Source organism: Mastigoproctus giganteus, chromosome 11 (assembly GCF_048544385.1).
Source record: "Mastigoproctus giganteus isolate SK-2022 chromosome 11, ASM4854438v1, whole genome shotgun sequence".
In the NCBI taxonomy this organism is placed as follows: domain Eukaryota; kingdom Metazoa; phylum Arthropoda; class Arachnida; order Uropygi; family Thelyphonidae; genus Mastigoproctus; species Mastigoproctus giganteus.
The window spans coordinates 63,231,239-63,245,686 of record NC_143585.1 but is presented as its reverse complement, the minus strand read 5'-3'; the positions used below and the strand labels follow the sequence as shown (position 1 = coordinate 63,245,686).

At 36.4% G+C, this 14,448-nt stretch overlaps 1 protein-coding gene across 1 annotated transcript in view; it reads right to left on the bottom strand.

Annotated features, from left to right (window-relative positions):
* RagA-B (Ras-related GTP binding A/B) overlaps window positions 1-13,203 on the bottom strand; it is a 58,147-nt gene extending 44,944 nt beyond the window's left edge. Inside the window, exon 1 of the mRNA XM_090385440.1 lies at window positions 13,070-13,203. Within this exon, the coding sequence (XP_090241566.1) occupies window positions 13,070-13,081 (12 nt within the window). The 5' untranslated portion in view covers window positions 13,082-13,203. The remainder of the gene's footprint in view (window positions 1-13,069) is intronic.
* Between the last annotated feature and the right edge of the window lie 1,245 nt (window positions 13,204-14,448).

Sequence of the window (14,448 nt, the reverse complement as noted above, 5' to 3'; positions counted from 1 at the left end):
ATTCGGTGCAGGCTTTGGCGCGGTGAGCTGGAGCATTATCGTGATGGAGGTACAGGTGTCCATTCTTGACTTTGGCCACAGGTTCTTCATAGATCCAATGACTTTAGGCAGGCATTGTTCAGTATACCACTTAGCTGTGACTGTCTTCTGCGTGTCCAAAACAACACGTTCCACAATTCCACTCGATTTGAAAAATACAGCTATCATTTTCTTCTTTACAGATCGGGATTTTCTGACAATTACGGGTGTGTCGTCATCATCAAAGACCCAAACTTTGTTTTGAGCCTTGGTCGGCAGATCGTAATAGTACAGCCAAGTTTCGTCACCTGTCACGATGTTGTTCACATACCGAGATTGTCCCTTATCAAACTTTTTTTAACATCTCCCGGCACCAAGTCATACGTCGTCATCTGCTCTTCAGTCAGTTGATGCGGCACCCGGAGAGAACAAAGTTTCTTCACGTGCAAATGATCTTGCAGAATCGAACGAATTGCTGGTGCATTTAGGCCCAAAGTATCCTCTATCTGTTGGTAGGTCACTCGCCTGTTTTTGTCAAGCATTTTCCTCACAGAAGTAACATTTTCCTCCGTAACTGACGTTCGTGGCCTTCCCGGCCTCTCAGAATCCTCCAGAGTGAAATTTCCCCTTTGGAATTCTCTATACCACCTGAATATCGTTGTACGATGTGGACAATCATCATCTAGTGCAAGAGTCATTTCTTCTAAGCACTGGTCTATGGTTAAACCACGCACGAAATTATACCGCAAAACTGTCCTTATCTCATTTCGTGACCACGATGCCATCGCAAGCACTTTACACTCTCACTACTAATGAATAACTGAGCCCATCGACTTGCCGCGGCGGCTACTATGCACGTATGAACATGTCTCAACATGCAGCAACAAGCAGCTTCCTGTGATTCATTGTTGCGTCATATTGCAAAACTTTCCTAGTACCCTTTGTATAGATATATACTGCACTGAAATGGTTGTTTAGTGTTTTATTCTGGTATCAGGTGTTTTTAAAAAATAAAATGCCTAGCTAAATGGTAAGACAACTAAAGGAACTGAAGTGCTATGTTATTAATGCTCATTAAGTTTACTAAAAATCCATTTATAAAACTACTCTTTAGTCCACTTGCCATGAAAATTCTTCTCTAGGAGGGGCCTGCTCTCAGATACACATTGTACACTGGTGCTAAGCAGTCATGCTGTTTTCAGTTTCAGTTTTATGGATAACTGCTTACATGTGCTTGATTAGACCGGGGTTCGAGCCCGTCACCGCCAAATATGGAGGATGCGGAAAGGTCAGGGAATGACCACTGCACATTCCCGGAGCAATATGGCCTTAGTTGCTAATGCTCCTAAAAAAAAAAAAAAAATGCAAATAACAGCAACAGCTTACATGTGTTTTATGTCCAGTGAATTATTTTCATTTACAGATATAATTTGCGGCTTTTCAATTTAAAATCACCTCTCACAACCATGTGAATTAAGAAGATAAACTGTTTGAAAAGCTCATCATTAGAAATTAAATAAGATATTCAAAAAGACTGGACTTAAGAGAATGGCAAGTTATCTCTGGCTAAATGTGTGATTCAGCAAGAGCCACCATTAGAACTAGGATGGCTCTTGCTGAATCAAGAGCCATCATCAGGTCTAATTAGAACATTAATCAAGGACAAGGAAAAAATCTTGGAATATGATAATAGAAACTACTTTAAATATGACACTAAAATGGAGTAGACCAGAATTTTTCAAGGGTTGGGCTACAGAAGAGTATTGCCCAGTACGTGAAACCTTTATGGTCACACAAATTATTTATTGTCCTGAAAGTTCTAAGCACAGTATTGGCACCCACCAGTCTACAATGCATTTTGGGTTGGGAACCACTGGTGTAGACCTTTGATCACAGTTGAGTCAGAAAGATTATTAAATTTGTTTATTGAGGACAACACACAGTGCAGAATTCTCTTGAGCTCTGTGATAGTTCAAACAAGCAAATCTGTATGAAGAGGTTATAAAAAAATTTGCTCGAAGGAGCAAATGCTGAATTTTTTTACTTCTAATAAACACTGATGTTATAGGTTTCATATTGTCATGTAGGAAGACTGCTTTACAAATTGGTAGAAGTGCTACTCAAGGAAACCAAACATAGCCAACTACTTCACCCATGTTTTTCCTTAGAAACCTTGCATCTTTTAGATGCTCAGAGATTCTGGTATCCAATTTCCTTTCCAGATGTCCACCACAAGCAGAACTTACTTGATAGACCATATTTTCAAATTAATTCATTTTTGGTTCAGCTTGCCCATAGGCATGTGAAAGTCATTTTGATCCTATTCGCTGATTAAAAAGTCAGATGGAGAAACATTAGCTACCACAATATCTGCACAGCTAAAAGATGTAAACATTTGCTAGAGAAGACAGATCTTAGATAACAGCATGTTCATAAACTAAAACTTAACTAGTGAAAATGAGAATTCATAGGAAAATTAAAGCAGCAATTTACTTCAATAAATTTAAAAGTAAAGCCACAAAAGATTCTTTAACATTATTGCTTTGCTGTTATGACTGAATAAGTAAAGCATTCTTATGAAGTATTGAAAAGTTTGGGAAATGATATAGCTTAAAAAGTTCAATAAATCCTTGAATGGAAAAGTGCTGATCATTCACTGGCATTGTCATAACACATGCAACAATTCCTCTAAGTCCTCTTCTCTGGCTGTTTCCTTCAAACAGCATCATGAAATTGTTATAGAAATGTTCTGTACCAGTCCTGATTCACTATTTAACACCATGAGAGACAAATTTGTTATAACAATACATTGAGTCAAAAAAAAAACGAAAGCATGATCATCTTGCTTTTTTTGCACCTGGAAAGAAAAGGTCTTCCACTGAGAAGAATGGTCTTTTGTTTTCAGGTCACAGCCATATATTTAACATTTTATGAGTTTCTATCACACTTTTTCCTAACTCGAAACAAAATCTGTCACTTTAAAATGACACAAAACAATGCATGTTAATTCAGACTTACTGCAGATAAATGAGGTGATCAGTGCATTCCTCTATATAGATGAGTCACCAAACATGTTGTGGCAATTATAACTCTACTATGGCAATTATAACTCTACTATGCAACAATTTCAAGATACAGTCAGTCCCTGCATTTTTTGATCACACCTCATATATTCAGTCATGGAGGAGTGAATTTGATATTACGTTCAATTATGATGCAATAACATTCAATTATTCTTGTTTCAGAGTAATATGACATTAGCATGCAAAATGTCATTTTCAGAATGTATCTGCTTAGTAATGGAATCCCCTGTACAGTACATGTGATAGGGAATGGCAGAGGTCTTGTAACATTATGCATAATACAGTATACACACTTGTATATAATAAAACCATTCTTTTCTGTTATTATCAGAGTATTTAAATAATACTAACATTCTCAAAGGTAGCTTCAGCCTGTAAGACCCACAAACAATATACACGACTTAAATTTTTGAAGAGATCGAGTTTTACTTTCCTCAAGTCTGTTATGCTGATTTCGAAACATATCCATTTTCTTTTGTATTGCATAAGTTTTCCATAAACTTGGAAAAAAGAAAACACATTCTTCCTTTTTTACTTTGTAAATTTTATTTAATTTAGCATTAGTCATATAGTACAAGAAAGCCAGAGGTTTTTGCTGCACCTGCAAAAAAAAAAAAAAAAAAAAGTAGGTAAGAAAATACAAATTACATGCTCCTTTCCTCACTTAAGTAATTATCCAGTTGACCTTTGAATTTCTTCAAACTGTCAGTCCCAACTACCTGCAGAGGCAACTTGTTCCAATAATAATAATAAAAACTTCCTACAATCTAGTTTAAACTTCTTCCCCTGTGATTTGAATTTATGGCCCCCTAGTTCTGGAATTCTTTATAACCGTGAAAATTCTACCTTCATTCATTTTATTTACCTCTCACAAAAACTAATAAATCTCAATAGGGGGCACACCTCTAAGGTGCCTGGTTGCCAAGCTCTGTAGCATACATAAGTATTGTTATTTATCCAAATAACGTTGGCACTAATGACATTAAATGTAGGAGATCTGCAGATTTACTTAACTAGTACAGGTCTATGATGAAAAAAAGTCTGGAGTTAGAGTTAAATTTGAAAGTGTCTACAATCCTGCCCAGACACGATAGTAGGGAGTATATGATCAGAGCCTTGTCAATCAATTCCGCCCTGGAGAGATTGTGCAAGACTCATGGGGTAGAATTTTTCTCAGTGTGGTCTGTGCTTGTTAACAGAAGAGACTGCTTCTACACAGATGGGATACACTAAAATAGAAGGGTGCTAAAATATTTGCTGATGCTATCACGGCAATGTTAGGTAGGTCAGAAAAATGCTAGTTTGGGGAGATTCACAGACTAATAGTTAACAGCAGCTGCAGGCAGAGGTGGAAATGATTCTTGGACTGCTTCTATTGGAAAGCTTGGAAAGCTGACAAATTGAAGGAGTTCCTGGGGATTTCAGGAAATGCTGGGAGTCATGAAACAAGTAAATACATGGGCTGGGTTAGGGTAACTAAGAATAAAAATAGTTCCATGTATACTTGCATGTACACCAATGCTAGGAGCATAGTAAATAAATTTGATGAATTTGACGTGCTGGTCAAGACATCAAAGGCAGATATTGTTGGGATATCAGAGACATGGTGTCACACAGATATAAGAATGCAGAATTGGAATTTGAGGATTACAATGTGTACAGAAAGAACAGACAGGATAGAAAGGGAGGAGAGTTTATGCTGTTAGTTAAACAGCATAAAATCTAAGGAAGTGTGCAACCAGTTGACATAGATGGACAGTGCAATGTTGAGTCAATTTGGTGTGACATAAGCACGGAAAGCAAAAATGAGGATAGGAGTTTGTTATAGGCTTAATGACTCTTGAATGTATTGAGTAGGCCCAATGCTGATGGGATTCTTCCTCTTGCTCAGATTACAAACATGAGGGCAGCATAAACTGAAATTGGGGAAAGACAGTTGTCGAATAGATGTGCTGAATTTGCCTTTAGCCAGCGGGTGGCTGATTGCTGGAACAAACTTCCATCTGTCATTGTGGAAGTTGATAGCTTAAATAAATTCAAGGCAGAACTAAACAAACATTTGGAACGAATGGATGGGTGAAATGGGAAGGGTTTTTTTTTTGGCTCATGCTGTATAAGCTTGCACCATATGCCTTTACTAATGCTAACAATACATATTTTTTAATAATGAAATGGACAGAATATAATTAAAGTGAAGAAAATAGAAGAATATTAATACAAAAGTAAATATTTAAGTACAAGTCTTGTATTTACTAGAATAAATTCTACATTTTTTTTCAAATGATGTGTCGTGTGGGTATTATTCATTATACCAAATAGAGGACATTGTTTCAAATGAATAGGGAGCCAAAATTAAAACTATTGAATAGGGAGCTAAAACTTTAAGGGTAGGGGAGTAAACAATAAAAAAATAACTTATTCTGAACTGTTTATAGCAATATTAGGAGTGCTGCTAATAAAATCAGTTAGCCTGACTCTTGGTTAGGAAACTTAGGACTGACATAATAGGGCCTAAGAAATTTGGTACCATTTAGAAATAGCAGATTAGTTTCATTAAGGTAGGTAAAAATAGCTTGTGCATAATAAGAGCATTTGCAAATTCAGAACTAATGCATGCCAGGATTGAGTCTGCACGGTGAGGTAATAAAGCACAAAGGAAAATGAGAGCGAGGACCTGTAATAGACCAGAAAATCAAAAGGCTCCCATTTAATCCTATATTTAGGATTGTAAATCTAAATACAGGATTAAAATGTATTCTTGCATCTGCATTAAATTATATTATGTATGCAGGGTGTTAATTAAAAGGCACTGGGTCTATCTCAATTATTTTTAGGTTTAGGCTATTTTGTTGTCTGGACCTTTTTTTGTCATATATGGGCTGAAATCATTGAATTTGATGTCATAATTGGAATAAGTATTAAGTTGGAGAATTGAAATAATTGGTTGGAAAAAACTAAATTTTGTATCACAGGTAACCCCAAAGTAATCTAAGTTAAACTAATTAAGATATAAGGTAATCAAAGAAGTGTTCACATGGTCAAGGTAAAATTAAACTTAAGTTTTCTTTGGTTGAAAGAAACTAACTTCAACCTAAGGAAACTTCTTACCTAAAATTTTTTAACCTGGTTGACAGGTTAAAAAATTTTAAGTATTCTGTTATGAAGAAACTGAGAAGATAGACAAGGAGTCCAATTCTGAAAAAAATTGCAATATACTTGGATTTCAAGAAGGCTTTTGATACTGTTGCACATAAGACTGCTGTACAAACTGGAGTAATGTGGCATTTAGGGCAAGTTATTGCTATGGATAAAGGAATGGTTAATTGGAAGCAGACAGAGTGATTATCAATGGGCACAGCTCTTTGTGGAATAATGTTATTAGGTGAGTTCCCAAGGGTTCAGTGCTGGGTCCATTGTTGTTTTCAATATATATCAATGATACTGATGAAGGTATATCAGGCATAATGTGTCTAAGTTTGCAGATGATACAAAGTTTGGCAGGGTGGTTAACTACAGTCATCAGGATGACATAATGTAACAAGATCTAGGAAAATTAGGTTGATAGGCTCAATGGAAGTTGAAGTTTAATACGGGGCTCACATCTGGTGAGTATGGGCTTGGCACACCCAGGGTCCTGAGCTGGATATCATCATTCTTCTCTTTCTTGGTGATTCCTGTCTACTTCTCTCTTTCTCTCTCTCTCAGGGTAATAGGGAAATTTTTTTTTTGGCTGGTGCAGCATAAGCCTGAGGCTTTCTTGCACCATATTGCTAATAATAATAAATAATAATAAAAAATACTGCCCATGTGTAGCAGTAACCACAGAGTGGTACTACACTCAGGGTAGTATTATATCTACCCTGAGTGTAGTACCACTCAGAGTAGAAAGAACACTTCCTTAATCTTGCCTAATGTTTAGAATAATCTAGAAACAGAGTATATTCTAGAATTCTGGAATATTCTTGAATTCCATAAAAAAAAAAAAAAAACTGGTGAACATTCTAGAACTCTGGAATATTCTAGAATCATACAAAAAAAGTATAAATAGCTGATATTTGAACCATGCTGTTATTAATGTTTTATCTTCATGATGAACAGTTTGTTTATTTTGTTCCTATATTTTTTATTGTTTGACTGTAATAAAGTTAATTAAATTTTTGTTGCTTGCAAAAACGCCCACTTATTAGTCAGCATGAAAGCCATGGAATCAGATAAGATGGACTCATGCATCATCAGTCATATGGATAATTCTAAATGTCATGTGCTATCCTATACATGCAAAACTGGGTTAAAATTATTTAAAGAATTTGAATTTGAAGAACAGCTGATAGGTCGTGGATTAAAACTGGGTGAAGAAGACACAATTTGTCTACATCATGAAGCTTTGCTTTTGACAAAATTTGAATTTTTGCAGTGTTCATGTTGTAATCCTTTCCAGAAGAAAAATCATATGATGAAAAAAAGTTTACAACCAATTGATTCGTCAATGGTAGACTACCTGAAAGACCTAACAAAGGTAGACATAAAACCAGACCAGAAGATGTGCCCATCATGCCGAAAAGAGTCTAACAGCTGAAAAGCAGCAGCAGGAACATCAACTTCATCTGGATCAGACCATGAAGACAAAATGCATGCTACTGAAAGCTTGAACACAAGTTTGATGGCTATTGGTATTTCTCCTCTGAAATTTCAGCAATGGCTAAGAGACTCACAAGGCTATGCTAAAAAGAAGGCAAGTAAAGTATAAGATGTAATTGCCAGTAAAACTGCATCTATTGGTGGCTTGGATCCAAATAACATCATGGAGCCAAGTGCAAGTCATCAGTGCAGAAATTGCTTAGATACCAATGAGCTTGAAAGAAAAGTTTATGGTATCAAGTCATTCAGAAATACTTCTATTATTAACACTAGCTCCAGTTAGTTGGTCCATAAAGAAAACATTGGAAGAATTTGGTGTCTCAGAAAGAATGGGCAAGAAAACTAGAAAACTTAAAGCAGAAGAAGGAATCATGGCCATATCTGGAAAAAAGCAAGGCAAAAAGCTTTCTGAGCAAGTAAAGCAAAAGGTGATGGAATTTTTGAAGATGACGAAGTTAGTCGGATATGCCCTGGAAAGAAAGATTACATTTCCATTATAAATGCAGATGGAATAAAAATGCAAAAGCAACTACTACTCAGCAACTTGAAGGAAATGTTTATAACTTATCGAGATAGAAATGGATCCGAGATAGAAATTTTGTGAACTTTGAGTCACAGTTGGTGCAGCAGGAACACATTCTGTATGCGTATGCACAATCCATCAAAATGTCAAGTTAATGCTAGCAGCAAGTCCTGTTGAATGTGATTACAAGGTTCTAATTGGTAAAACAGTCTGCGATTTGGAGTCAAAAGATTGTATGCTTCATCGGTGTGAAAAATGTCCAGGAATAGATGAATTAAAAAAAGTTAATAGAGAATATTTTTGAAAACAATGAACCAGAAGATATTATTGAATTCAAGCAATGGATGTTGTCGTTGTTAGTGCATCGGCTTCTGTGGCCATAATGCACCTTCCAAAGTTTGCATTATACTGTGATCCAAGCCCGAAGTGGAATTCGAACCCGCGACCTTTGGGTTGCCAGGCAAGCACTTTACCCATCTGGCTAGCCCGGTCGGCTCAAGCAATGGATACACACTGACAGAGATACACTGGACACAAAGCAATTAACAACAGAAGATTTTATTGAAGAGTTGAGTACAAAGATATTTAACCTTTCCTGTCATCACTACATTGCTAAACACCAAAGCTACCATTTTAAGTCAACAAAGGAAAGCCCAATGACAGGAGAATTGGTCATCTTGATGAATTTTGCAGAAAATTATTCATTTGTTGTGCAAGATGATCTTCAAGTGTTCCACTGGAAGAATAGCCAGACTACACTGCATCCATTTGTCATTTATTACAAGGATGGTTGAACTTTAGCATATAAGTTTCTGCATAATCGGTGACTGCCTTCGACATGACAATTGCAATGCATGTTCTTCTAACCAACTTAATTGAATATTTGAAGAGTTTCATGACAGAAATCGGTCACATTTACTTCTTCAGTGATGGTTCTGCAGCTCAATACAAGAATTTCAAGAATTTTATTAACTTGTGTCATCATCAGAAGGATTTTGATATCAGTGCTGAATGGAATTTCTTTGGCACTAGCCATGGCAAGTCACCATGTGATGGAATTGATGTAACAATAAAACAATTAGCAGCACGTGCAAGTCTCCAACGACCAATTGAAAACCAAATCCTGACACCAAGAAACATGTCTGAATTTTGTGACAAGTATGTGACTGGAATAAAATTCTGTTTTGTTTCTAAAGAGGAAATTGAGCTAGTAAGGCCATTTCAAGAGAAAAGATTCATAGATGGTCATACTATTGCTGGAACAAGAGAAAATCATCACTTCATTCCTATTGATGCATGTTTGTAGGGTATCAAATGACACACCATCATTTGTAGCTCATGTAGATCAGACTAGTGAAAAGAATATTCGATATGTGCCAATTGTTAATTTACACCCTGGCCAATACATTGCCTGTATTTATGACAATAATTGGTGGATTTGAAATATTTGTGAAATTTCATTTGAAGAACATGATGTATTGGTAAATTTCATGCATCCTCATGGAGCAGCTCACTCATTTCACTGGCCTGCTAGACAAGATGTCTGCTGGATTCCTGAACAACAAATTATTGCCAATCTTCCAGCTCCAAAAACAACAATGGGACGACAATATAGCTTGCCTGAAGTAGTAATATCAACCATCAATGAAAAATTCCAGTCCATTATGAAGCAGTGATTCAGTATCTTCATACTCACTTGATTATTTCAAATTGTATTGTGTTTTAAATAAATTTTGTTGCAGTTAACTTCTTTCAAGCTTAGAAACCAACAGAACATCTTGAAACCCTGAATAAAGACCACTTTTCAGGCTTGGGAATTTGCACTAAAGAAACCCATGCTATTTCTTTTCTCCCCCCCCCCATTGTAAAAAATACAGATCTTTTTGTGCATTGGCAATATATCCCTTCTCCTTAAACCAAAGGGCAGAGTAATTGCAGAAAATTTTACTCTTGTAAATGCAATAGTTCTGTCCTTATTGAGATGTGAAACTTCACCATCAAATAAGTATGCAAATATTATGTGGAAAATATAAAATGTTTAAGGCCTTAAGTAGCAAGACAAAACTGAAGAACCACTGCTTAAAACCTGCTCTTTCCAATGGTGGCAAAAACGAGAGAATTGAGTGTCCCACATTAAAATATTTGCCCCTAAAAATAGGTCAAATTTTGAGTCTATCTTTGAAGAAAAATATCCCAGCCAGCAAACAAGTATAGGAGCAAATATTTAATTAGGCTGAATTCATGAAGATGTTAAATGGAATGCCCAAAGAAAAAGGTAAAGGATTTTATTTTCAAAGTTATGACTTTCAAAAGTCTTGCTTAAATTTGTTGTGACAAATTTTTGGTGCCAGTTTTGGACCGCACTGTAAAAAATGTGAAGGTTTTTGAGCCTGGACACCAAACGTTTTGCATTCTCTGCCAAATGTTAAGTAGGTATACCAAGTTTCAGAGCATTACCTCTCAATGTTATGCAACAGTAACACTTAAAACTTAAAATTTTTTGTGATTTGCTCTGCGTAACAAGTGACCTCCACAAAAAAGGGCTGATGCCTTAAGCATACTATATTTTGAACTGAATTTTTTGCACAGCTTCTCTGGAAACCTGTTTAAACATCTACACCAAGTTTCAACAAAACTAAAGATGGTCGAGCGGGGATCATCTTCAAAAGGCCACTTGACATGGATCACCCTACAGTAAATTTGGCCACATATGCTATGGATTATGTAGTAGTAGTAGTAGTAGTAGTGGCATGTGATGCAAGAAAGCATGTGTATGAGCTTATGCAGCATCAGCCAAAAAAAAAAAAAAAAAAATCATACCATTCCCTCTAAACGCCTGTCCAGTTCCTCCTTAAATTTATTCAACCTATCAACTTCCACAACGACAGATGGAAGCTTGTTCCAGCAATTAACCACCCGCTGGCTAAAGGCAAATTTCAGTACATCTATTCTACATCTGTCTTTTCTTAATTTGAATTTATGCCCCCTTAGGTTCGCAATCTGAACAAGTGGAAGAATCCCATCAGAATTCAGTGTGCTCAACCCATTCAAGGCCTTATATACCTCAATCAGATCACCGCGCAGGTGCCTAGTCTCCAGCCACTGCAATTTGCAGAACTTAAGCCTCTCTTGGTAAGAGGATCCCTTCATTACTTCAATGTTGCCCTTCTCTGTACACGCTCAAGTAAATCTACATCCTTCCTAAAATGAGGCCTCCAGACCTGTACGCAGTACTCAAGGCATGGCCTGACCATTGCCTTATACAGAGGGATAATCACCTCCTTTTCCCTGCTAGCAAAATTCCTATATATCATTGACAAAACCCCATGACCTGCCCTGGCAGCCTGTCTGCATTGCTCAGAAAACTTCATATCTGCCTGCACAATTACTCCCAGGTCTTTTTCATTTTCTACCACCTTAAGTGTAGTACCACACAGTTGGTACGTTTCTCTGGGGTTACTTCTACCCATATGCAGTATTTTTGGGCAGATGGGTTAAACTTGCATTTGTCAAGTTTAAACTTCAGTTGCCACTTCTTAGCCCATCTGCCCAAATTATCTAGATCCTGTTGCAGTAGCACACTGCCATTACTGTCATTAACAACCCTGCCAACCTGTGTATCATCCGCAAACAACAGTGGACCCAACACCGAACCCTGTGGGACTCCACTAATAACATTAGTCCACAAAGAGCAGCACCCATTGATTACCACCCTCTGTCTTCTCCCACTTAACCATCCTTTTATCCACTGTAGCAACTTACCCTTAATACCATTCTGCTCCAATTTGTACAATAGTCTTCCATGTGCAACAGTGTCAAAAGCTTTCCTGAAATCCAAATAGATGATATCAAAATTATTTTTTGCATCCAGTTCCTTTGTAACCACATCATAATATCCTATCAAATTTGTCAGACAAGACTTCCCCTTAACAAACCCATGCTGTGTCTGAATTATTGCTGCAGTCTTGTCTAGATGATCCTGCAATGCATCTTTAACCAGTGACTCCATTATTTTACCCATAACAGAAGTTAAACTAACTGGTCTGTAATTAATCGTGTCACCCTTCGATCCCGCTTTGTGAATTTGGGATACATTTGCACATCTCCAGTCCGTGGGAACTCCCCTGAGTCCAAGGATGCTCTCATAATTATGGCCAAGGGTTTGCCATGTGTAGAGATAAAGGTGAGAAAGTTGTGATCCCCATATTATTTAAATTTTTTTTAATATTCAATCAAAATCCAGATTTCACTCTGAAATAAGCAAGTATCCTCCTTTTTGGATTTTAAAACCCAGCAACACTAAACATCGGGAAAGAAAACAATTTAATCGTATTTATCAAGATGTTAATATTTTTTCATATTTATCTCTGCACAAACACATTCCCAGGAAACCGAAGCGGAGTTAAGTGCTATTGGTAATGTTTTCACTAAAAGTAACATAAATATCCTATCCTCTCTTCACTGGTAATCTGGAGCTTAGCCGAATCAACATGTAAAATACATTATATAAAACAAATAAATATATTTTTCTCAAAAACAAAAACAAAAAAAAAAACATAAATAAAATAATAATAAAATAAAATAAAATAAAATAACATAAAAATAAATAAATTCGTTAAAAAATAAAATAATTAAAAAAGTTTCTCGAAAAAGAACAGTTACACATTTTGTACACGTAAATCATTATTCACTATTTTAAATCCTAATATTCACAGTAAATAAGTTACTGTGAATATTATCCTAACATTCACAGCAAGTTATTTTCACAAAATAAGTTACTGTGAATATCAGGACTTTTTTTACTAACCTTCTTTTTCATGTTGAGTGAGAACTGAAAACACAATCAAGTATGCCAAAACAGTAACAAGGATGCCTTTCTTCTTAAATTATAACAGCTTCCAAACTTCTCTGATTTGAAGTTCCTACCAATCTTACACTCGTCTAAGAAAAATCACATGATTTACGAAAATCATATAATTAAATTCCAAATTCCAAATACAATTTAGTGACTCTCCGATAGGGGTCGCACTTCAATTCAGAACAATCGCAAGAGCGAACTGGTTTTCTGACAGTTGCTCAGATTTGGGCTAAACAACAAAATCTGTAAACTGCATATATTCTGAAAGTTATGCCTGTCTTTTATTGGATTATAAAATAATATAATTTCTAAGGGAAAAAACGAGCAACTCTTGTGGGCGATATACAAATCCATTAAAAATTCCTCGTCTCTCAATGCAATTCGCACTCATGTATATTAAAAGGAGAAAGAACTCATAGGATATCTAGTTCCTGAGCAACTCGACCCCCCCGCGGTCCCCCTCGCTAGTGGACAAACCCACAGCTTGGCAGGTATATAGGTACTCTGTATCACAACATTCACGTAGATGGTAATTCGATAAACGTAGTTTATCGAATCGTAGTAATTCGATAAACGTAGTTTATCGAATTACTACGAATAACTGCATCACTACGTTAAATTCGATAAACGTAGTTTATCGAATTTAGCGTAGTCATGCAATGTAAGTATGGATAAACGTAGTGAGTTAACCGCCTTTGAAAGTGAGATGATCGTGGGTGCCCGACGCATGGGTCACTCTATCACGGAGGTGGCACAGAAATTGCACTATCCCCGTTCGACAGTATTAGGAGCGTATAGGGAATACGACATTTCTGGAATTACATCTCATCGTGGATAGCGCTGTGGGTGTAGAAAGCTGGTCGATGAACGTGAGCGACGACGTCTGCTTCGCATTGTTTCAGCCAATTGGAGAGTGACAGTGGCACAAATCACCGTCGACTTCAACGAGGGAGATGCTAGAAATGTCTTCACCAAGACCATCAGGCGATTATTAGCCACAAGTCTGAGGGCGCAGGCTCTCTTTAAAAATGACAACTGTGAATTAGAGGCTCCGAAAATGCGATAAGTGTTTGCCTTTTTATTTACCTAATTGTTATTTTATTTGTACTTTATACGTAATCTTATAGTTATAGTTACGCTGGTTATTTTTATTTTTAATTTAGATAAAGAGTTTTTGTAGATTACTACTTAATATACGTAAAACCATTATTTCGTTCGAATCTTGCAAATTTGTTTTTGTATAGAGTAGTAGGAAATTCAAATTTTTAATTGTGGTAATTAGATAGTTCCAACGTATAATTATATAGCGTAATACGCATCACTGCATT